The sequence below is a fragment of the Musca domestica genome, unplaced genomic scaffold (genome assembly GCF_030504385.1).
Source record: "Musca domestica strain aabys unplaced genomic scaffold, Musca_domestica.polishedcontigs.V.1.1 19, whole genome shotgun sequence".
In the NCBI taxonomy this organism is placed as follows: Eukaryota; Metazoa; Arthropoda; class Insecta; order Diptera; family Muscidae; genus Musca; species Musca domestica.
In genome coordinates, this window is record NW_026712245.1 from 3,893,562 (window position 1) to 3,918,814 (window position 25,253).

General features: G+C 33.1%; 2 protein-coding genes across 4 annotated transcripts in view; both read right to left on the reverse strand.

The window, feature by feature from the left end:
* Positions 1 to 65: 65 nt before the first annotated feature.
* Positions 66 to 3,993, reverse strand: LOC101897533 (F-box/LRR-repeat protein 7). Of its 2 annotated transcripts, none has more exons than XM_005190187.4 (3): positions 3,819 to 3,993; positions 2,518 to 3,752; positions 66 to 214 (listed from the first exon to the last, which is right to left on the reverse strand). In XM_005190187.4, the coding sequence occupies exons 1-3, from the start codon at positions 3,832 to 3,834 to the stop codon at positions 110 to 112; spliced, it is 1,356 nt and encodes a 451-aa protein (XP_005190244.2). In that variant the 5' UTR covers positions 3,835 to 3,993; the 3' UTR covers positions 66 to 109. The 2 variants fall into 2 exon arrangements, with proteins under 2 accessions (XP_005190244.2, XP_005190246.2); XM_005190189.4 differs by having other exon boundaries at positions 2,518 to 3,749; positions 3,819 to 3,992.
* Positions 3,994 to 6,945: 2,952 nt separating this feature from the next.
* Positions 6,946 to 25,253, reverse strand: part of LOC101892127 (protein peste) — a 36,014-nt gene continuing 17,706 nt past the window's right edge. For both annotated transcript variants that reach the window (XM_059121158.1, XM_059121159.1), the window contains exons 2-7: positions 11,927 to 12,118; positions 11,562 to 11,867; positions 11,164 to 11,382; positions 10,792 to 11,095; positions 8,013 to 8,289; positions 6,946 to 7,953 (exon numbers count right to left, since the gene is read on the reverse strand). In XM_059121158.1, the coding sequence (XP_058977141.1) occupies positions 7,581 to 7,953; positions 8,013 to 8,289; positions 10,792 to 11,095; positions 11,164 to 11,382; positions 11,562 to 11,867; positions 11,927 to 12,070 (1,623 nt within the window). In that variant the 5' untranslated portion in view covers positions 12,071 to 12,118 and the 3' untranslated portion in view covers positions 6,946 to 7,580. The remainder of the gene's footprint in view (positions 7,954 to 8,012; positions 8,290 to 10,791; positions 11,096 to 11,163; positions 11,383 to 11,561; positions 11,868 to 11,926; positions 12,119 to 25,253) is intronic.

A 25,253-nucleotide genomic window follows, 5' to 3' on the forward strand; every position in this document is an offset into this window, starting at 1 on the left:
GTTAATCATTATTTTTTGGTATTTATTATGTACATATGTATGTAGTTCATGGTGTTCATATATTTCTATGTATGTATGCTGGGTATTATTATTAAATAAATATTATCTACTAGGTTGAAAAGGTAAATTTTAATACTCCCGGAGGATTCGAGTCTTGCAGAGATTGTTTAAAGTCCAGTTTGAGGAAACGATTGTTGTACATGTAACGGGGATCCTGAAATTAAATGGAAAAGAAATAATTTAAAATCCGATCAAAAAACAAGTTAAAAAGCAGTAAGTTCGGCCGAGCCGATCTTTGAATACCCTCCACCATTTGGAACAAATTTGAAAATTTTAAAAAAATAAAATCCATTTTCTTCTGGTTTTTCGTTTGGCTCGAGGTCAGAATTTAAAAAACAGACGAATTTGTTTTTTTATATATTAATTTATTTGTCCGATATTTCGACTATCTTCGATAGTCATCATCAGGGATTTGAATTGGATTTTAACTCTTCTGTTTTTAAGTTCTCTGATGCAGCTTTTCCATCCTTTCCTTTTTACTCGAATTTCCCTAAAAAATTCTGTTAAAATTTTAAAAATACCAAATATTGCCGTTATATTGGGGTCTATACGACGTGGACCTACATAGGCATTGTTTGTCATAAGCCATTACCATTTTCAAATTCGAAACTTGAAATAAACCGTAGCTAAAATCATCAAAATATCGTATATAGGGAGGTACCGTTATATAGGAGCTATGCGAAGACCTGTACCAGCATAGACAATTTTCTGTCATAGGCTGTAGCATCCATTACGAACTTCAAATACGACATCTCAAACAATTTCGTTGGGTTATGTACCTAAACTCGTCAAAATACCGATTATAGGGAGGTACTGATATATGAGGCCTATACAAAGACCTGGAACTGCATAGACAATTTTCTTTTACAGGCTGTAGCATCCATTACGAACTTCAAATACGACATCTTAAACAATTTCGGTGGGGTTTGTACCTAAACTCCTCAAAATACCGAATATAGGGAGGTACCGTTATATGGTGAATATACGAAGACGTGGACCTGCACAGTAAATTTTCTGTCTTAGGCTGTACTATAACTTTGGAACTTCAAATACCAAATTTGAAACAATTCCGGTAAATAATTTCGCAAAAATCATCAAAATACCGAATAAAGGGAGGTACTGATATATGGGACCTGTACGAAGACCTGGCCCTGCATAGACAATTTTCTGTCACAGACTGTAGTTCCCATTACGAACTTCAAATACCAAATTTGAAACAATGCCGGTGAATAATGTAGCTAAAATCATGAAAATACCGAATATAGGGAGGTACCGTTATATGGGGGCTATACGAAAACGGGGACCTGCACAGATGGTTTTCTGTCTTAAGCTGTAGTATCTCTATCTCGAAATAAACCAATACCAAATTTGGGGTAAAGCCTTTGAAATTCCAAAAAGTGCAAGAGCTTACACCGCATCGGAAAGAAAATAGACACAAAAGAGCTAAAGAGTTGCTTCGGTTGGCCGAAAGTTGTGAACTGCCGAATTTGGTTTTCTCCGATGAGAAAACATTTGTTGTCCAGCAGTTTGTAAACAAACAAAATGATCGTGTTTACTTGCCAAAGAGGACAGCTGAAAATGTGCACCTTCGGTTGGCCACCAGAACTCAAGCGCCGGCCATAGTGATGGTGTGTCGGCCGCCAAAACAGCCGATGGTCGCTCGCCGCTCATATTAATCGACCGTGGCATCAGAATAAATGTCGAATATTATAGCGAATATTTTCTGGAGGGTGTATTAAAGCCTTGGGCACGCAAACATTTTGGCCGCAGACCTTGTAGATTCCAACAGGACTCATCACAATCGCACACAGCCCGCGCTGCCCAAAAATTATTACAAAATGAGGTTCCTCGCTTCATTTCCAGCGCACAATGGCCACCAAAATCTCCGGATACCAATTGGATATTTTGGAAAGCAAGGTTGGCACTAAACAATACCGCAGTGTCCATCACCTTAAGCAAGCGCTTCGCCAGGAAAGGGGCAAAATACCGCAAAACAACATTCGGTCAGCGTGTGACGGTTTCATTTGCCGTGTGAAGGCCATAATTCGAGCCAAAAGTGACCAATTCGAACAAATCTAAACTTGTTCTAAAATTTAACGCAATTGCCGATATTTTTTTCAATAAAATTAAAAAAAATGTAAAAATTATGGCGTTTTACTTCGTTTCAGGTTTTTATCTCACCCTATACATGTCTTCTTTTTTAACTATACTTTAAGAATCTGCTGGATTTTTCCTGGAATTATTTTTTGTGTTGTAAAGTATTGTCACCGTTTTTAGTCCCTCAAAGTAATATCCTAAGAAAAACTAAAGTTTCTTGGTCCTAGAATAGTTTTTTTAAAATTAGGAAACATCTCGAAATCGAAAAATGTTCCAGGAAAGTCAAATTTAGTAACACTTGATAGTCAGCAATTCTGTGATGTTGGTAGAGAAATTTGAAAAAGCCCCCCATCTACCTACCTCCAGTATAGCCTTATCGATATATGCATCCTTGAGCCACATTTCCAAATGGTGGGTACGCCATTTCTGCTTCTTCATCAGTTCCATGCAGCGCCATATAACCGATTCACTGATTCCCTTGCGGCAACTGGTCAAATTGATTAACTTCAATTTATGGCAATTCTGGACAAAACTCAAGACGCCACGATCACTTTCCAAATCACACGAACATAAATGGATTTCCTCTAAATCTGCAAACTGCTTACTTATCTGGACGAGCATATGATCACGTATACCCTCAATGTCATAGCCGCGACATTCGTAAAAGGATAACTTTTTCAAATGTCTCATGTGATTCAGTTCACGAAAGAAACGTTCAAAATTATGCAATACTCCATTGAATTTAAAGGCTACGATTTGTTTTAGATTCGTACGTGATATTCTCTCAAGGACATCGAAGACAAAGTTCTTGGAATATATGGACAACTTCTTGAGATTGGGCATGCGTAAAATATCATTGATAATATCGGTGTCGAAACACAAATGATAATCGGCAATTTTAATGTGTTCCAGGGTGGGGCACTTTTTCAGCTCAATTAGATCACAACAGTTTATTTCATCACAGTCTTCCATAATATCAAATTTCCGTAGTTTTAGTTCTTGAAACACCTCCTGGAAGTTGTCCGACTCTAGGCATTGACAATCGTCCAAGGAGAGATGTTTCAAGGATGAGAACTGTGCCAAATATTTGCCCGTAATTTGGCAACCTCTCAGCTTTAGGACTTGCAATTTGGGAAACACTCTGGTTAGGAGATTGAGATCCTCATCAAGAAATTGTTTTTCACGATCACCTTGAAATTCCGACAATTCTTCTCCACCGCTGTCGCCAGCTTCTCCGCCACCACCACTACCTCCTTCACCCATCCAGCCAAATGTTTCTACGCGATTGAAAATTTGATCCGATAGCAAGCGTAAATATCTAATATCACAATGACGCATTAGCAAACTCTGCATATGGGGGCCGACTTCTTGCATAAACCCCACAAATGTCGCCTCATCAATGTTCTCCAAAAGCTCAGGATATACGACGACATGATTTAATTTGCAACGCCATTGGGATTTCACAATTTGTTTGAAGCGTGTGTGTAATTTGGATATTTGATATTGTTGCATTACATTCAGACGCCTGACAATCATGCCCAGGCAGTCATCATTTAAATCCATTATATGTGGCCTTCCAATTTGACAGATTTCTGCTAGGAAGAAAAAGGATTTGCATTTTTAAGGTAGTTTTTTTGAAATTCGATTCGATTTACACCCACCTTTTGACGTCACCATTTTCTGCGTTTCAGCGGCAGCTGAGCTCTTTAATGTGTTTTTGGTCTGATAACTTCAATAGCAGCTTCACTTCAATGTCCAAGCAAGAGGATTTCAATTATGTTATTCCTTCCCTTTGTTACCCTCTTTGTTTTTGTTATTGTTTTCACACTGAATTATTTTTCTACCTGAATTCAACTATCGATAAGTCGATTAGTGATTCGATTACTTGTTTAGTTCAACGGCCTAAAAGTATGCTACACTTTTGTCAAATGTCTGACTTAACAGCTAAGTGCTTCTTCTTATTTTCTGGGTTATAAGAGATATAATGTAATGCAAAATGAATTAATAACGTAACAATATTTTTATTAAATTGAACAAATTGTGAATAATATGAAATATCCCAATTACCAGAAATTTATGGGTGTAATCGTAAATATAAACAAATTATTCGTAATAAGCGGAAAAGGCAAGCAATTGAAAAGTCAACTGTCCTTCAAAAGGCTGCAGTAAGTAAATAATGATCCATTGTTGTATGAGGATGGCAGACAAATGTGGGCCATAAACGTGGATTTTTAAGAGATCCACAGACTTATAAATGAGTTTTTTTAAAGAATATTTTTCAAGGACCATCCCAACAATAAACGTGGATTTTTTAAAGAATATTTTTCAAGGACCATCCGGTCAATAAACGTGGATTTCTTAAAGAATATTTTTCAAGGACCATCCGGTCAATAAACGTGGATTTTTTGAAGAATATTTTTCAAAGACCATCCGGCAATAAACGTGGATTTTTTAAAGAATATATTTCAAAGATCATCCGGTCAATAAACGTGGATTTTTTTTAAAAGAATATTTTTCAAAGACTATCCGGTCAATAAACGTGGATTTTTTTAAAGAATATTTTTCAAAGACCATCCGGTCAAAAAACGTGGATTTTTTAAAGAATATTTTTCAAAGACTATCCGGTCAATAAACGTGGATTTTTTAAAGAATATTTTTCAAAGACCATCCGGTCAAAAAACGTGGATTTTTTAAAGAATATTTTTCAAACCCCATCCGGTCAATAAACGTGGATTTTTTAAGGAATATTTTTCAAACCCCATCCAGTCAATAAACGTGGATTTTTTAAAGAATATTTTTAAAGGACCATCAAATCAATAAACGTGGATTTTTTAAAGAATAATTTTCAAGGACCATCAGGACAATAAACGTGGATTTTAAAGAGAATATTTATTCAAGAACCTGCAAACTAATGAACTTGGATTTTAAAGAATATTTTTCAAGGACCAGCAGATTTATAAACACGGATTTTTTAAGAATATTTTTCAAGGACCAGTAGACTTATAAAAATATATTTTTATACCCTCAGCCATATGGCTAGTGAGGGTATTTATCATTTGATATGCCCAAAATGTGCCTCAACGAAATAACGGCTTTAGACCGTCTGGTTGGCTGTGCCCAAATAACTATCGAAGGGAGGATCCAATTTGAAGCAAACATAGTACATCGTAATATTATTGGCGAACTTAGATCCAGTTCGAAGACGGGCAATATCGATCCACTCCTTCTGGTACCTCCCCCACAAAAAAAGAGAACATTTTTAAAGAAAATAATTTACTGCACAGAAAGAGAAATTTTTCGATATTCCTCCAACTTTGCAAATCCTAATATTTACATCAGTTCTAGGTCAGGTGCAAAAATGGACAATATCGGTCCACTCCATCAAGTACCTCCCCCACAAAGGGTCAACATTTTGAATTCCATGAAGCTCATAAAACGCGAAATAAACATCCGATTCCATTCAGACTTGGCACAGCTCGATATTTTTAACAATACAAGATCTGTTATAAAGATGATAGAAATCGGACCATTCATTCTGGTACCTTTCCCACATAGGGTTTACATTTTTTGAAAAAAAAAAAAATAACGCTCAACAAGTAAAAAACGCTGTAAGTTCGGCCAGGCCGAACTTTGAATACCCTCCACCATTTGGTACAAATTTGGCAATTTTCAAAAAATTAAAATCCATTAAAAATTCTGTTAAAATCTTAAAAATACCGAATGTAGCCGTATATTAGGGTCTATACCACGACGTGGACCTGCATACGCAACTTTTGTCATAAGCCTGCACAGACAATTTTCTGGCATAGGCTGAAGTATCCATTCCATTCAAATGCCAAATTTGAAACAATTCCAGGGAATATCAATCAATATCAATCATCAAAATACCGAATATCGGGAGGTACCGTTATATACGAAGGCGTGGGCCCGCACAGACAATTTTCTGTTACAGGCTGTAGTATCCATTACGAACTTCAAATACTAAATTTGAAACAATTCCGATGAATGATGTCGCTAAAATATCAAAATACCGAATATCGGGGGTACCATTTTATGGGGGCTCTACGAAGACGTGGACCGGCACAGACAATTTTCCGTCTTAGGCTGTAGTATCCATTACGACCTTCAAATACCAAATTTGAAACATTTCCGGTGAATAATGTCTCTTAAATCATCAAAATACCGAATATCGGGAGGTACCGTTGTATGGGGGATATACGAAGGCGTGGGCCCGCATTTTCGGTGAATAATGTCTCTTAAATCACCAAAAAATCGAAAAAAAGTGAAACATTTCCGGTGAATAATGTCTCTTAAATCACCAAAATATCGAAAAAAGGAAGGTACCATTATATGGGTACTATACCAAAACGTGAACCTACATAACCCAGTCAGAGTGATTTCCACAGACGGATAGACGGACGGACATGGCTAAATCGACATAGAATTTTATGCTGATCAGGAAGATATATACTTTGTGGGATCTAAAATTCATATTTCGAGGTGTTACAAACGGAATGACAAAATTAATATACCCTCCATACTATGGTGGAGGGTATAAAAATATAAAAATGACGGCGTTTAACTTTGTTACATTATTTATTTTACCCTGTATTTTACACATCTCAATATTTTCATCAGTATTAGATCAAATGGAATACTTCGGTAATTTCCGTTTAGTTTTTTTTTCTTTTTATTCTCTTATCCAATTTCATTTGAATTTTGTTATAAAATTTCATTTCTTTAATAACTACAACTAAAAATTTATTTAACAATGTATGTTTATATAAAATTCTTAATATTTTTTTGTCCATATAAATTGTTCATGTTATAAAAATACTGAATGAAATAAAAAAATTGGTGGCATATAATTACATAAAATGTAAGAAGAAACACAACAAAATAATAAACTTAAAACTATGGATTTCAAGATCGCCTACTATATATTGTATATTTATTTATTTATATATGAATGTCTATATATATAGCTCTTAAAAAAAGGTAATTACTATAAAAACTATAGCAAGACCAACAGTGTCTGTATATACACATATGTATAACAATTTGTTTATACTTAACTTATTTTTACAATAGAGTATTTAATATAGATATAAAAAAAAAACAATTTGTTGTTGCTGTATATGATAAGGTTGTTGCATACAAAAAAAAAAGTAAGAGTTCAATACAAATAGGAAGGATTGGAAATAGTTTGAAAACAAATTCTGGCATATCATAAAATTTATTGGCACTTTTTATATCACATCTAATGCTAACTTCAACATTGGACCCATATTTCTAATTTGTTAATTCATAAAACTCTTCCAATGTCCAATGGGCTAGCCAAAGTGATTTACTTCTATTCTATTTGAGGTCATACACAACTTGAGCTTGTGGGCATCTTTGGCATATTACATTGGCTAGTGCTTTCATTCTTTTTTACCATTAGATTCTGTTATTGTCAAGGATCTGGTGGACTTCTCTAAAAGCGGTGATTGTTCCGGTACGGTTTCTTTGTGATTTTGTAATGCTTTCAATTCGGCGACTACTCCATTTTCGCTGCTGTGAATCTTGTTGGTTGAAGAGGTGCCCCTACGATTTCTACGCCCGAAACATAAATGCTGCATTGGATACCATGCCAGCATGATGACACCAATGGCAAAGAGGACTCCAGCGAATATTTGACCACCCAATAAGACACGAGGTATCAATTTCCATTCGGCAGCCAAATCGGGTGTGATGCGTACCTTTTGTTCGAACCATATGAGGGGGAAGAATATGCGGGGAACGTCTTCGTAGAGGCTGAAAGTGAAACCAAGGTTAATGAATTAAGAAATGGAAATTGTTTGTGGAAAACTTACCTTATACCCTTAATCGGTTCCACCAACATATTCACTTGAAATCGGGCAGCCACCTCCAAAGTTAAGCCAGTTTTAGGTTCCAAAATCATATAGAATTCATGTTTTTCCTTGTTGGGTTCCAAACCCTCTATTTGATCCACATAAAAGGGATCGGCTTGATAGAAATGTGGAAAGGACATAAAGGCAGGGGTGCCAAAGCGACAGGCCGAAACATTCATAAGTCCCGATGGGACACATTCACCACCACAAAAGCATTCATTTTCGGGATATAGGGTTCCTTGAAAGAAAAATCAAAATAGAATTAATTATAATAAAAATCAAATTTAAAAATGTTATATCCTATTATTTTCAAAAAAAAAAAAAAAAAAAAAAAAAAAAAAAAATACTCGTTTATTATTCTATCGTTACTAAAAAAATATTTTTTTTTTTTTTAAATTCACAATTATTGAAGGAATATTTAAAAACATTCACGATTATTGAAAAAATATTTATTTTTTTTAAATCCACGAAAAATTCACCCCAAAATTCAAATTTATTCTTTGTGGTCCTTTAAAAATGCCCTTTGAATAATCCAGGATTACACTGTGCGACAAGATTAATATTGATACCCTCCACCATAGTATGGAGGGTATATTAAGTTTGTCATTCCGTTTGTAACACCACGAAATATACATTTTAGACCCCACAAAGTATATATATTCTTGATCAGCATAAAATTCTTTGTCGATTTAGCGATCCGTCCGTCTGCGGAAATTGCTCTAGCTTCCGAACGAAATGAAGTAGATTGATACAATTTTACTCAAATGTATTTTATGTCTGCAGGACTTTTGGTATTGAAAATGAGACATAACGATACCTCCCGATATTCGGTATTTTGATGATTTTAGCGACATTATTCACGGGAATCGTTTCAAATTTGGTATTTGAAGTTCGTAATGGGTATTGCAGCCTATGACAGAAAATCGTCCGTGCAGGGCCACGTCTTCGTATAGCCCCCATATAACGGTACCTCCCGATATTCGGTATTTTGATGATTTTAGCGACATTATTCACCGGAATTGTTTCAAATTTGGCATTTGAAGTTCGTAATGGGTACTACAGCCTATGACAGAAAATTGTCTGTGCAGGTCCACGTCTTCCTATAGGCCCCATATAACGGTACCTCCCGATATTCGGTATTTTGATGATTTTGGCGACATTATTCACCCGAATTGTTTCAAATTTGGTATTTGAATTTCGTAATAGGTACTACTGCCTATGACAAAAAATTGTCGGTTCAGGTCCACGTTTTCGTATAGGCCCCATATAACGGAATCTCCCGATATTCGGTATTTTGATGATTTTAGCGACATTATTCACGGGAATCGTTTCAAATTTGGTATTTGAAGTTCGTAATGGGTATTGCAGCCTATGACAGAAAATCGTCCGTGCAGGGCCACGTCTTCGTATAGCCCCCATATAACGGTACCTCCCGATATTCGGTATTTTGATGATTTTAGCGACATTACTCACCGGAATTGTTTCAAATGGGTCCCGTATATCAGTATCTCTCTATATACGGGTCCCATATATCAGTATCTCTCTATATTCGATATTTTGATGATTTTAGCTACATTATTCACAGGATTTGTTCATGTTTCGTATTTCAATATTGTAATGGCTTATGACAAAAGTTGCCTATGCAGGTCCACGTCTACGTATAGACCCCAATTAAGGGCTATATTCGGTATTTTTAAGTTTTTAATCGAATTTTTGGCGAATGTTATTTTTTTAATCCACGATTGTTTGTCTGTTGGTCCTTGATAACCTTTTTTTTTTAAAAACCGCGATAATTGGTCTGTTGGTCATTGAAAAAAATTCTTAAAAATTTACGATTATTGTTCTGCTGGTCTTTGAAAAAAAATCTCTAACAAATCGACGATTGTTTTTCTGTCGGTCCTTGACAAATATTTCTTTAAAAATCCACGATTGTTTTTTTTTTCTGTCTGTCCTTGACAAAAATTTCTTAAAAAATCCACGACTAATGGTCTGTTTGTCCTTGAAAACAATTCTTTAAAAATCTACGATTTGGTCCTTAAGGGAAGTGTCTTTAAAAATCCACGATTTGGTCCTTAAATGAATTATCTTTAAAAATCCACGATTTGGTCCTTAAGGGAAATGTCTTTAAAAACTACGATTTGGTCTCTAAGTGAAATGTCTTTAAAAATCCACGATTTGGCCCTTAAAGGAAATGTCTTTAAAAATTCACGATTTGGTCCTTAAATGAAATGTCTTTAAAAATCCACGATTATAGGTCTGCTGGTCCTTAAAAGAAATGTCTTTAAAAATCATCGATTTGGTCCTTAAATGAAATACCTTTAAAAATCCACGATTTGGTCCTTGAATGAAATGTCTTTAAAAATCCACTACTATTGGACTGTTGGTCCTTGAAAACAATTCTTTAAAAATCCACTATTTGGTCCTTAAAGGAAATGTATTTAAAAATCCATGATTACTGGTCTGTTGGTCCTTGAAAATTTTTTTTTGAATATCCGAGATTATTGATCTGTTAGTCCTTGAAAAAATTGAGTTTAAAAATCCACTTTTATTGCCCGGTTGGTCCTTGAAAGCAATTTCTTGAAAAAAGCTCGGTTTTTGGGATGTGGGTCCTTAAAATTTTTCTTTTGAAGATCCATGATTGTTGACACATTAGAATACTTGGAATTCAAAGTGTGGATCTTTCTTTTTAATTCTCTCCTCCTTGTGCAATTTCAAATTCCAATTCTCCTAATTCACCTACCATTATCCACAGCTCTTGCACCGCCAGAATATTTATAACCTCGAATGCCTTCGATTTCCACAGCCTCTGTATACTCCAGGGGTACTGTACGACACATATCCGGTGTAAAAAGACCCACAATACTGTCGGGTGTTAAATTTTTCGGATAAAACTCCCCCGCCGAACCATTGACCATTCCACAATGGGATTCAAAGAAACCGGTGTTGGTTTTGTAATTCCACGTGTGCATTTGACCCATGCGGCTGATATCATCGGCCCCGGTATATGCATTAAAGACACCGGTCAATTCGGCACTGCCATTGCGCTGGAATTGAAAAAAAGTTAAAATTTAGATTTTTTCTGATTAGAAACTGTAATTCATTTTAGACTTACCGTATAAAACCATCCAAATTTGTCGAATGGCACCTCCACTTTCTTCCCAAAAATATTCGTCATGGTTCGGGCAGTGGTCATCATATCATCGCTGTAGCCCGTGAACAACAACTCATCGACTGTCTTGCTTATGGACAACTCTTGTTGGTATACGGACAAGCCCATGTTTACCATTCTTGTGTTCATGGCATCCCAGTATTTGGTTTTTGCGGCAGCGGCCTAAAAATGAAATACAATTTTAAGATTTGAAGTGATTTTGAAGTCACTCGGAAGTCAGAAACAGAGAAATTATGGCTAAAAAAGAAAAAACGACATTCTTTCCTCCCAACAACAAATTTTGCCTTGGGAATATTCCTGTGTATGATAGCCCCGAATAGGTTAAAATTCCATCTACTCACCAGGGCCACCGCATTCAGTGTGACAATTGTATCATCTAAACTTCCATTGCTGCCAGCAGCATCAAAATAATATAGACTTTTCCGTTTATATGTTACCGAGGCATTTTCCGGATGCCAATTTATGTCGACCTTATCGGGTTTCTCTCGGAAACGATATGGTCCACATTGCTCCAAGATGGGTTTCATCGAAGAATTGCCAAAATCCTCCGGATTTGTCCAATTATATAAATATATATCTAAATTTAAGTCCAAGGGTGGATTTTTCCATCGTGTGTAAATCACCGAGTCGGGTCGAAGGACCATTTCCTGGAAAGAAAAAACCGTTTTTAATGATCTTCTGAAAATTACTATTTCACAACACTTACCTTATTTAACATGGTATTAAATATTTGTTCCCAAAACATTCCGATTAATATGCCACATATTCCCAGCAGGAAGCCCAAGGCACTAACGAGTATCAGCTTATTTACAGGTACAAGTGGTTTCATTTTCTTTGATTTTTGTGGCATGTTTGTAGCAAAGTTACAAAACTATGTGGTTCAAATAAAAACAGGAATCTGAAAGTAAAATAAGGAAAAATCAATAAAAGAATGGAATGAATGAGAAAGTATTGAGGAAATATTAAAACCTTGGGAACTGAAAATATGTCTTTAAATTCCGCGACTATCCTTGAAAAACATTTTTTTAAAAATCCAAGTTTATTTTTCTGTTGGTCCCTAAAAAAATTAATCCACGATTACTGTTCTGTTGATCCTTGAAAAAATTATCTTTAAAAATCCACGATTATTGGTCCGTTTTTTACTAAAACATCGTTAGAAATCCAGGACAATTAGTCCCTGAAAAAATCTTTAAAAAACCACAATTATTAGTTTATTGGTCTTATGATCCTTGAAAAAATGTCTTTAAAAATCCACGTTTATTGGTCTTTTGATTCTTGAAAAAAATGTCTTTAAAAATCCATGATCCGCGATTGGTCAACTTTCTTTAAATATTCACGATTTCTGACCTGTTGGTCTTTGAAAAAATGTCTTAAAAATCCATGTTTAATCTGTAAAAATCAACGACGATGTTGATCTTTAATAAAACGATTGTTGGTCTGCTGATCCTTGAAAAAAATGTGTTTAAAAATCCACGATTGGTCCTTGAAAAAAATGTATTTAAAGATATACGATTATTGGTCTGTTTATTCTTAAAAAAAAATTATCTAAAAAAATCTTAAAGATTCCAAAATTATTGTTGATCCTTGAAAAAATTGTCTTTAAAAATCCAGGATTATTGATCCTTAAAAGAAATTCTTTAAAAATCCACAATTATTGGTCTGTTGATCCCTGATAAAATGGTCTTTAAAAATCTAGGATTATTGATCCTTGAAAAAATGTCTCTAATGATCTACGATTATTGGTCTTTGAATTTTTTTTTAAATCCACATTTATTGCCCTTTTGATCCTTGACAAAAAATATCTTTAAAAATCCAGGTTAATTGATCTTTTGATCCTTGAAAAAAATGTCTTTAAAAATCAAGGTTTATTGGTTCTTTGATCCTTGAAAAAAATGTCTTTAAAAATCAAGGTTTATTGGTCCTTTGATCCTTGAAAAAAATGTCTTTAAAAATCAAGGTTTATTGGTCCTTTGATCCTTGAAAAAAGTCTTTAAACATCCACGTTTATTGGTCTTTTGATCCTTGAAAATAATGTCTTTAAACATCCACGTTTATTGGTCTTTTGATCCTTGAAAATAATGTCTTTAAAAATCCACGTTTATTGCTCTTTTGAACCCTGAAAATAATGTCTTTAAAAATCCACGTTTATTGGTCTTTTGATCCTTAAAAACATGTCTTTAAAAATCCAAGTTTATGGGTCATTTGATCATTGAAAAAAATGTCCACGTTTCCACGTCCACGTCCAAATCCACGTTTATGGGCCATTTGATTCTTGAAAAAAAAAAAGTCTTTAAAAATCCACGTTTATTGGTGTTTTGATCCTTAAAAAAATGCCATTAAAAATCCACATTTATTTTGATCCTTGAAAAAAAAAATGTCTATAAAAATCCACGATTATTGGTCTTTTCATCCTTGAAAAAAATGTCTTTAAAAATCTACGGTAATTGGTGTGTAGGTCCTTGAAAAATGACTTTAAAAATTCAAGATCATTGGTCTTTTGATCCTTGAAAAAAATGTCTTTAAAAATCCACGATTATTGGTCTGTTGATCCTTGAAAAAAAAATGTATTTAAAAATCCAGGTTTATTGGCCTGTTGATCCTTGAAAAAAAATGTCTTTAAAAATCCATTGTTGTTGGTCTTTTGATCCTTAAAAAAATGCCTTTAAAAATCCACGTTTATTGGTCTTGTGATCCTTGAAAAAAATGTCTTTAAAAATCCACGTTTATTGGTCTGTTGATCCTTGAAAAAAAAATGTATTTAAAAATCCAGGTTTATTGGCCTGTTGATCCTTGAAAAAAATGTCTTTAAAAATCCACGTTTATTGGTCTTTTGGTCCTTGAAAAAAATGTCTTTAAAAATCCACGTTTATTGGTCTTTTGATCCTTGAAAAAAATGTCTTTAAAAATCCACGTTTATTGGTCTTTTGATCCTTGAAAAAAATGTCTTTAAAAATCCACGTTTATTGGTCTTTCGATCCTTGAAAAAAATGTCTTTAAAAATCCACGTTTATTGGTCTTTTGATCCTTGAAAAAAATGTCTTTAAAAATCCACGTTTATTGGTCTTTTGATCCTTGAAAAAATGTCTTTAAAAATACACGTTTATTAATGTTTTGATCCTTGAAAAAAATGTCTTTAAAAATCCAAGATTATTAGTCTGTAGGCCCTTGAAAAAAATGTCTTTAAAAGTCTACGACTGTCTTTAAAAGTCCACCAAGAAGTGTCTTTAAAAATCCACGACTGATCCTGAAAGAAATGTCTTTAAAAATCCACGTTTATTGGTCTTTTGATCCTTGAAAAAATTGTTTTTAAAATCCACGAATATTGGTCTGTTGGTCCTTGGAAAAAATGTATTTAAATATCCAAGACTATTGGTCTGTAGGTCCTTGAAAAAAATGTCTTTAAAAGTCCACGACTGTCTTTAAAAGTCTACGACTGTCTTTAAAAGTCCACCAAGAAGCGTCTTTAAAAATCCACGACTGATTCTTGAATGAAATGTCTTCAAAAATCCGCGAATGATTCTTGAATGAAATGTCTTCAAAAATCCGCGACTGATCCTTGAAAGATATGTCTTTAATAATCCATGATTTATCCTTTAAAGAAATGTCTTTAAAAATCCACGTTTATTGGTCTTTTGATCCTTGGAAAAAAAATGTCTTTAAAAAACCAAGTTTATTGGTCTTTTAATCCTTAAAAAAAATTTCTTTAAAAATGTGCGATTACTGGTCTGTTCGTTCTTCAAAAAAATTTTCTTTAAAAATTCACGATTTAAAAAAAAGATTTTTGGTCTGTTGATCCTTAAAAAATGTCTTTAAAATTCCATGATTACTGGTCTTTGATCCTTGAAAAAAATTTATTTAAAATTCCTCGAAAAAGTCTTTAAAATTCCACGGTTGTTGGTCTATTGGTCCTTGAAAAAACTGTTTTTAAAAATCCACGGTTGTTGGTCTGTTGGTCCTTGAAAAAAACTGTCTTTAAAAATCCGCGATTATTGGTTTGTTGGTCCTTGAAAAAATGTCTGTTGGTCCTTCAATGAAAACTTGAATTAATAACTCGTCTGATGGTCCTTGTCTTTAAAAATCCACTATTATTGGCCTGTAGATCCTTGTAAACATTGTCTTTAAAAACTCTCGATTATTTGTTTGTTGGTTCTTTAAAAAAGGTCTTCAAAAATCCAAAATAATTGGTCAGTTGGTCCTTGAAAGTAATGTCTTCAAAAGTCCACAATTATTGGCATGTTGGCCCTTAAGAAAAATGCCTTTAAAAATCCACGATTATTGGACTGTTGGTCCTTGAAAAGTTGTCTTTAAAAATCCACGATTATTGGTCTGTCGGCCCTTGAAAAAAGTTTCTTTGAAAAATCCACGTTTATTGATCTGTTATTGGTCTTTTAATCCTATAAAAAAAATCTCTTTAAAAATTATGATCTTCGAAAATATAACTTTTTTTTTTCGAAAATGGAACATAATTCAATTTAAAAATCTATTAAAGAAATTTAACAACAAATTTCCCCCATTTCAAATTATAGTTTTTTTCCATGTCAAAAATTTTGTGGCATGTGTCACACGTTTATGGTCGGAAGCATCTGACTTCGAATGATTTTCGTGCTAATGATAGACCGCCCCTATAATCAACAAATAAAGTAATTATTTTACAATTAATATTTTTGAGAGACTCGGAAAAAATCGTTTCCCCATCCGCATCTGCTTTTCTTCTCCGCCCACATAGAAATTTGGTGGACATGAACAAATTTTTGATTGTTGGCGATCTATTGTTGCATGTTGTTGCGCCCAATTCATCCACACCAGCAGACGTTTTACTATCAGCTTGTGTTCCGTTGGTGTGTTTGTTTGACGGGGGATCACGAGAAGTGATATTTGATACTTTATTACAGTTGCTGTCCAATGGAACTGATATGTATATTGTACAATTGTCCGTCTGTCTGTCTGTCTATCTGTATGCATGTCCATGCCCCATCATGCTTCATCTTCATCATGCTTTATCATTCGAATGATATACTACTGGGCATTTCGTGTTCGTCTAGAGTTGGGAGATGATTGCCAGTGTTGCATGATTGCCGGCTGTCTGTCCCCCACTTTTGATGCTCGCATGCTAAAGCTGATGAGTTGACAAAAAGCCACGCCAAGAAATAATGTCAAAGACCCATTCAGAGAAAAAAATAGAAAGAAAGAATCACCAGCATCAACAAGCAGATCATGGGGTCAATTGATTTATTCAATTATAAAAATATTCTTCAATGAACTGAATTTTTCTTTTTGCCGGAGCTGGAGCTCGCAGAAGCTGCCAATTCCGATTCTTGGGTGCAGCAGAATCATTGTCAGTTGTTGTTGTTTTTTTTTTTCTACATCAACATCATTTAAGGAAATTATGGCAGATTCAATAAATGAATGAACATTCGCACATACATTCGCAGAAGAAGAAATCATAGCTGTATGGGCGATGACATGCTCGCCAATGGGGCGTGATTGAGAACTGTCTAATGCATAATGTCTTTCGATATTTGAACTTTGATAGAGACATTTATTTCTGAGAAGAAAGTGTTTCATGTAAAACCAGAAGGAAAGAAGGGCAACGATATGACCCACTTTTGCATCCGATTTTATTTGGGCAGTAATAAGTTTGAGCCTTTGCGACTTCTTGCATTTTTGCAATTTTTTACTAAGAAAGCTTTTTTCTACCAAAAAAAAAAATATTGAAACGTTAAGCCACATTTAAATCACGTTATTGGTTTGTTGGTCCTTCTTGTATTTAAGCCCGTTTTGATGCTGGAAACATTGTTTTTAAAAATCCACCATTATTAGTCTGATAGTCCTTAAAAAAATGTCCATAAAAATTCCACGATTATTGATTTTTGGTCCTTGAAAAAATTGTCTTTAAAAATCCACAATTATTGATCTGATTGTCCTTGCAAAAATGTCATTAAAAACCGACGATCGTGGTCTGCTGATCCTTGAAAAAAATTGTCTTTAAAAATCCACGATTATTGGGCTGTTCATCCTTGAAAAAATTGTCTTTAAAAATCCATGACTCCTGGTCTATAGGTTCTTGAAAAAAAAATCTGTAAAAATTCCCGATCATTGGTCTGTTGGTCCTTGCTTTTTTTTTGAATCCACAATTATTGGTCCTTGAAAAAATGTCAAAATCAACGATTATTTGACTTTTTGTCCTTGAATGAAATTTCTTTAAAAATCCAGAATTTCTGGTCTGTTAGTCCTTGAACGCAAACAAATATGGCGTACTCTTTAACTACTTGTTACTGGGTAAATTTGACCAAGTTAAAAATAGTCGGGCGATTACTACCTTTGATTGACTGATATGTAAATTTTTCAAGAATTGCCAAGAAGTGTTGACATATTTTTTAGTTTTCCATTTGGATACTTTCTGCTAATGATTGTTCTCTCAGAGCAAATCACAAATTGCCCTCTTGTACCAGTTTCAACCATTAAATCGGTAGAGTAAAGGAAAGCTAAACGTCTATGACTTTTGATGAGGCGACTTTAAAAAAAAAGTGGGTAATTTAAAATTCTTCAAATCATGATTTTAATAGAACAGGGAACTGCACGATTTCTGTCCAGTAAAAAATAGCAAAACAATCTTCTAAAAAATCAAAAATTTTTGGCCATTAAAAAATACAAAATCTCGTTACATACAAAAATTAAAAAATATGAGAGGATTGTTTTTTTTTTAATTGTGAAAAAATATTTTTTTAAAAATCTGCAATCATAGGTCTTTTGGTCCTTGAAAAAAATGTATTTAAAAATCCACGATTATTGGTCTGGTGGTGGTTGAAAAAATGTATTTAAAAATCCACGACTTTTGGTCTGTTGGTCCTTGAAAAAATTTCTTTCAAAATTCAAAGTTTATTAGTCTGTTGGTCTTTGAAAAAAGTTCTTTTGAAATTCCAAGTCTATTGGCCTGTTTGTCTTTGAAAAAAATTGTCTTTAAAAATCCACGATTATTGGTCTGATGGTCCTTGGAAAAATGTATTTAAAAACCCAGAATTATTGGTCTGTTGGTCCTTGAAAAAAATGTATTTAAAAATCCACGATATTTGGTCTATTGGCCCTTGAAAAAATTTATTCCAACATTCAAAATTTAGTGGTCTGTTGGTCTTTGAAATTTTTTTTTTTCGAAATTCCAATTCTAAATTGTTCTTAAATATCCACGATTATTGGTCTGTTGATCCTTGAAAAAATTTCTTTAACAATCAACGATCGATTATTGAAAAAAATAATAACCCTGTTGGTCCTTGAAAATATTGTCTTTAAAAATCCACGAAATTATCTTTAAATTTTGTTGATCTTTGAAAAAATGTCTTTAAAAATCCACGAAATTGTCTTTAAAATGTATTGATCCTTAAAAAAAAGGTCTTTAAAAATCGACGATTATTGGTCTGATGGTTCTTGGAAAAATGTCCTTAAAATCTCAGGATTATTGATCTTTAAAAATCCATTTTTTTGGACTGTTGATCATTGAAAAAAATGTCTTTAAAAACCAAGATTATTTTTCTGTTGGTCCTTGAAAAAAAAATATCTTTAAAAATCCACGATTATTGGACTGTTGATCCGTGAAAAAAACCACAATAATTGGTCCATTGGTGCTTAAGAAAAAAACTTTAATAATCCAAAATTATTGGTATTTCGGTCCTTGAAAAAAATCCATGGTTATTGGTTTGTTGGTCTTTGTCTTTACAATTCCATATCATGTTGGTCCTTAAAAAAATGTTTTTAAAAATCAACGATTATTGGACTGTTGGTTCTCACGATTATTGGCCTTTTGGTCCTGGAAAGAAAATGTTTTTAAAATCCACGATTATTGGACTGTTGATCCTCACGATTATTGGCCTTCTGGTCCTGAAAAAAATGTTTTTAAAAATCCACGACCATTGGTCTTTAAGAAAACGACGCTTTAATTAAAAAAAGTACCAGTTTAAGTATTTAAGAATATTCAACTAATGATTTTTGTTTAGGGGCTTTTTGAAAGAAATCCTTGAAAAAATCCTAAAAATTCCCTATTATTGGTCTGTTGGTCTTTGAAAGGAATCTCTATAACTCCACGATTATTGAAAAATCTCTATTTCAGGTATTTTTCCAAAGAAAAAAAATCCAGGTTTTTTGTCCAGTAAATAATATTTTTTTAAAAAATCCATAATTTTGTGAGCATTTTTTTTATTTATTTATTTTTTGGGACAGAAAATCCACGATCTTTAAAAGAAATTTCTTAAAAAAATATTGGTAAAAAATCCACAAAATTTGGACAGATTAAAAATTCTAAAATTGTCGATTTTTGTCATTATCATTAATTTTTATCATTGTCATTAAAACTCACGATTTCTGTCCATTATGACATTGTATAAAAAATTCGGAAAAATCCTCAATTTTTGGACAGGCATTTTTTTAATTAAAAGTGTTCTTAAAAAATCCACCAAAATCCATAAAACTTGGACAGAAAATTATTAAATCCGTGATAATAATTCACGGATTTTAGACAGATTAAAAAAAACTTAAAAATTCTCCATTTTTATACAACAAAAAACTAAAAACATTTTTCTAAAAAAATATTAAAATAAACGATTATTGTCTAGTATGAAATTCTATAAAATATTCGCAACAATAAATGATTTTCGGACATTCATTTTTCATTAAAAATGTTCAAAAAATGTCCACCAAACGCCATAAAAAGAATAATTTAAAAAAAATTTTCCAGCAAAAAATTTTAGTAAAAAATCCAAAAAAAAAATTCTGAACAGATAAAAAAAACTTAAAATCTTCGATTTTTATCCAATAAGAAACTGAAAACATTTTCCCAAAAAATAGTTATTAAAACTCACGTTTTCTGTCCATTATGACATTGTATAAAAAAATCGCAAAAATCCTCTATTTTTGGACAGGCATTTTTATACCCTCCACCTTGGAAAGGAGGGTAAATTAACTTTGTCATTCCGTTTATAACATCCCTAAATATTCGTCGTAGACCCCATAAAGTATATATATTCATAATCAGCATAAAAATCTAAGTCGATTTAACGATGTTCGTCTGTCTGTCTGTTGAAATCATGATACAGCCCACATTAGTTGACGTAGAGCGTCAAAATTTAGCAGAACAATTTGTATTGCGTCTAGGATGGTTGGTATTGAAAATTATATATATCGGTCCACGTTTTCGTATAGTCCCATATAACGGTGCCTCCCGATATTCGGTATTTATATTTTTGCCACATTTTTTCGCGTATTTGTCCGAAAATTGGTATTTGTAGGTCATAATGGGCCCTAGTTCGTGTGGCGAAACATGTGGTATAGTCCCCATTAAACGGTACCTCCCAATATTCGGTATTTTGATGATTTTTGACACATTTTTTCACGGATTTGTTTAAAAATTAGTATTTGTTGGTCATAATGGGTTCCAGCTCCGGTGGCGAAACATCGTATGTATGGGACCACGTTTTGGTATAGATCCCATATAACAGTACCTCCACATATTCTGTATTTTGATGATTTTTGCCACATTCCTTCGCAGATTTGTCTAAAAATTGGTATTTGTGGGTCATAATGGGTCCTAGTTTGTGTGGCGAAACATTGTATGTATAGGTCCACGCTTTGGTATAGCCCCCATATAACGGTACCTCCCGATATTCGGCATTTTAATGATTGGAGGTGGAGGGTATTGTTTGGCCCGGCCGAACTAAATGTTTTTTACTTGTTTTATTTAAAAATATTCTTAAATAATCCACCAAAACCCATATATCTTTGACAGGAAATCCCTAAAAAATAATTTTTAAAAAATCCACCATCCTTGAAAAGGAAGTTCATGAAAATCCTTTTTTTTAAAAAAATCCACGAATTGCGAATAGCAGGAAATTATTAAAAATGATTCTTAAAAAACCCACTATCTTGGAAAGGAAGGCCCGGTATATTTATTGCTCCAATAAATATTTTTTAATATAATCCAAATCGAAGTCATACAATGTTATTTGGTTCATAGTTGGTATGATCAATTTCACATAAATTACCAATATAAACTTTTTTGTTACGGGAGCTCTACTATATAGGTATAGTGGTGTAGGGCGTCATATAGTCGGTACCGCCTTTTCCTTACTGGTTAATATTTGATCTCAATTAAGATATTACGAAATTTATGCCATTTAGTTAACGGAAGAGAATTTTGGATAAAGATAATGAAATTAAAATTAACATTTACGTCATAGAAATAGATTTTAGAAATTTGTCAAAACAAAATGTTATAAAAAAAACTCTAAATATGTCACTAGAAAAAATGCACAGGCACATTTGTTTTGAATATTATTCATATGTTTGAATTTTATCAATGGAATATTTCTTATATTTGTTGTTTACATACAAACGTTACGCATGCGCAGCAAGTTCATATGCCAAAACGGAGATTTATGCAAATTAGCTCACAGCAAAAATGATTTTAGATTCATCGACATATTAACATAAATTCATAAGCCAATGTATTCACATTGTTCTATTTAGGAAAAATTTCTCTAAGGTTCAAATCCCACGGCACCCATATATAATAACACAGACATACACACATGTAACATAAATTTTAATTCTCCCACAAAAAAAAAAAAAAAAAAAAAAAACAAATATAAAGAATTATAAAAGTATTGTGTCTAGTAATTATTGTAATTTAATGAGTTGGTAGCTGTTGAGTAATGCCAGATAATTGTCGTTGAACTTCGGTACAAAAAAGAAAAAACACAAACTGTTCTGTAACTGTTTTGTAACAAAAATTTGTAATTGTACCTATGAACAATATATCTGTTGTTATACGAGATATTTGTTGTGTTCGATTCCAAGAACAGCTAAGAGAAATCAACACTTGTTGATATTCGCAATTGCCGCCGCCACTCATTAATTATAATTATTTAATTTGTTGTCAATAAAAATGTCATAAAATTTTGTTACGAGATGCTGTTGTTGACAAATTACGGTTTATTAATTTGTAATTTCACCCGTTTAGCTCTTTCACTTTGTGACAATTTTTTAAGCACCCTTAATTTTTATGACATATTCCATCAACATATCTAATTAAAAATAGGAAGTTACTTATCGCTTACCTAGGGAACACACTGCGAAATGTCTCATTATCAAATAATGATATCTTTTGAGAATATCTTGATATCAATAACTACTTACAAAATAACCTACTTTAACTCTTTTATGTTTAAAAAAATATTTTTATTTGTAGGAAGTCCTTGAAAATTATTTTTAAAAAATCGCCGATTCTTGGAAGTCCTTAAAATTTTTTTGTTAAAAAATCCACTAATCTTGGAAAAACTGGTTAAAAACTTTTTTTAAAAAGCCCACGATGCTTGAAAAAAAAATCCTTAAAAAATAATTGTTAAAGAATCTACTATTTTTGAAAATTCACGATTCTTGGAAAGAAAGTCCTTAAAAAATTTTTGTTAAAAAATCCACGATTTTTGGAAAGAAAGCCCATAAAAAATTTTTGTTAAAAAATCCACGATTTTTGGAAAGAAAGCCCTTAAAAAAATTTTGTTAAAAAATCCACGATTTTTGGAAAGAAAGCCCATAAAAAATTTTTGTTAAAAAATCCACGATTTTTGGAAAGAAAGCCCTTAAAAATGTTTGTTAAAAAATCCACGAAAGCCCTTAAAAAAATTTTGTTAAAAAATCCACGATTTTTGGAAAGAAAGCCCTTAAAAAATTTTTGTTAAAAAATCCACGATTTTTGGAAAGAAAGCCCTTAAAAAATTTTTGTTAAAAAATCCACGATTTTTAGAAAGAAAGCCCTTAAAAAATTTTTGTTAAAAAATCCAAGATTTTTGGAAAGAAAGCCCTTAAAAAATTTTTGTTAAAAAATCCAAGATTTTTGGAAAGAAAGCCCTTAAAAATTTTTTGTTAAAAAATCCACGCTTCTTGGAAAGGAAGTCCTTAAAAATTTTTTGTTAAAAAATCCACGATTTTTGGAAAGAAAGCCCTTAAAAAATTTTTGTTAAAAAATCCACGAAAGCCCTTAAAAATGTTTGTTAAAAATCCAAGATTTTTGGAAAGAAAGCCCTTAAAAATTTTTTGTTAAAAAAATCCACGATTTTTGGAAAGAAAGCCCTTAAAAATTTTTGTTAAAAAATCCACGAAAGCCCTTAAAATTTTTTTGTTAAAAAATCCACGCTTCTTGGAAAGAAAGTCCTTAAAAATTTTTTGTTAAAAAATCCACGATTCTTGGAAAGAAAGCCATTAAAAATATTGTTTTAAAATCTTAGAATCAGGAAAAGGAATTGCTTCAAGACTAATTTTAAAAAATCCACTACTTTATTTAGAGAATATTTTTATAAAGCCCTCAATTTGTGGAGAGAGAATTAAAAAACTATTGTTAAAAATCCACGATTCTTGTAAAGAAAATCCTTAAAAAATATTGCAAAAAAATCTACGATTCTTGGTACGAAAGTCCTTAAAAATATCCACAAATAAAAAATTAAAAAAATAAATAAATCTACGACCCCTAAAAAATATTTAAAAAATCCACAATTTTAAAATGATACTTTAAATATATCATCAATTAAAAATTAATCCAAGAATCTTAAAAAATATTTAAGGAATTCCTTACATTTTCTAAAACATCACGACAAAAAACTTCCTTTCTTAATTTTCCATTTAAATTTTATTTAAATTCAAATTTCCTAACAAATATTTTCCTTAAAAAAACACGTGGAAATATTGAGATGTGTGAAATTTCAAGATAATCGGACACATACAGGGTGAGATAAAAAAAACTGCAACAAAATCGAACATCTTCTTTTTAAATTTTATTGAATCAAAGCGAAAAATGTCGGAAATAGCATCAAATTTTAAAAATAAATTTTGATTTGTTCGAATTGGTCACCTTTGACACGAATTATGGCCTTCAAATGGCCAAAGAAACCGTCACAAGCTAGCCGAATGTTGCTCTAAGGTATTTTGGCCCATTCCCGGCGAAGCGCTTGCTTGAGGTAATCGACACTTTGGTATTTTTTTAGTGCCAACCTTGCTTTCCAAAATACTCCATACGGATTGGTATCCGGAGATTTTGGTAGAATGTCCAAGGTCTGCCGCCAAAATGTTTGCATACCCAAGGCTTTAATATACCCTCCAGAATATTTTCCCGATAATATTCGGCATTTATTATGGTACGAGCGGAGAGTGACCATCGGCTGTTATGGCGGTCCACACCATCACCTTGCCCGGCGCTTGAGTTCTCTTCTTCTGGTGGCCAACCAAAGGTGCACATTTTCAGCTGACCTCTTTGCCAAGTAAACACGGTCATTTTGTTTGTTTACAAACTGCTGGACAACGAATGTTTTCTCATCGGAGACGGAGAAACCCAAATTCGGCAGTTCACCACTTTCGGCCAAGCGAAGCAACTCTTTAGCTCCTTTGAGTCTATTTTCTTTCTGTTGCGGTGCGAGTTCTTGCACTTTTTGGAATTTCAATGGCATTACCCCAAGCTCATTTTTCAATATTTGCCGAATGGAATATTGCGATATGTTCAGCTCACGAGCCATTTTTCGGCCACTCCAACGCAGGTTTCGATCAAGTCGCTTCATTACTTTTTGAACCATTTCTGCTGATGTTGCTGTTTTCTTCCCTCTACTTCCTTGACGTCGGGCTACGCTGCTAGTATCAGTCACGGTAACAAGCGATGGTACGAGACACAAAAAATGTATTCACATTTAAATGCTGGAGTGCTCTAACGATAGCCACTTGTGGTTTTCCAGCCAAATATAAAGAAATCACACTATCACCCCTGAATTCACGGATAACTTTTTTTTTTCTGGAAAATTCTCACCAAAATGCTTTTGTACGCTAGTAAACAATATAATGAGCTGTCACTGGAATAATTTTAACAGCTGTCGGACGAGTGGCTTAGAAATGACAGCAGTCTAAAGTTGGTTGCAATTTTTTCATCTCACCCTGTATTTCACATTCATAAAAGTTGACCCTTTGTAGTTGACCCTTGACCCTTTGTGGGGGATGAAGATGACGGCGTG

What these genes read in the sequence shown, in the direction of transcription:
- LOC101897533 (XM_005190187.4), bottom strand. An exon ending in TCGATAAGGCTATACTGGAG is followed by an intron (nt 215 to 2,517) that starts GTAGGTAGATGG and finishes ATTTAATTTCAG; the next exon opens with GATCCCCGTTACATGTACAA.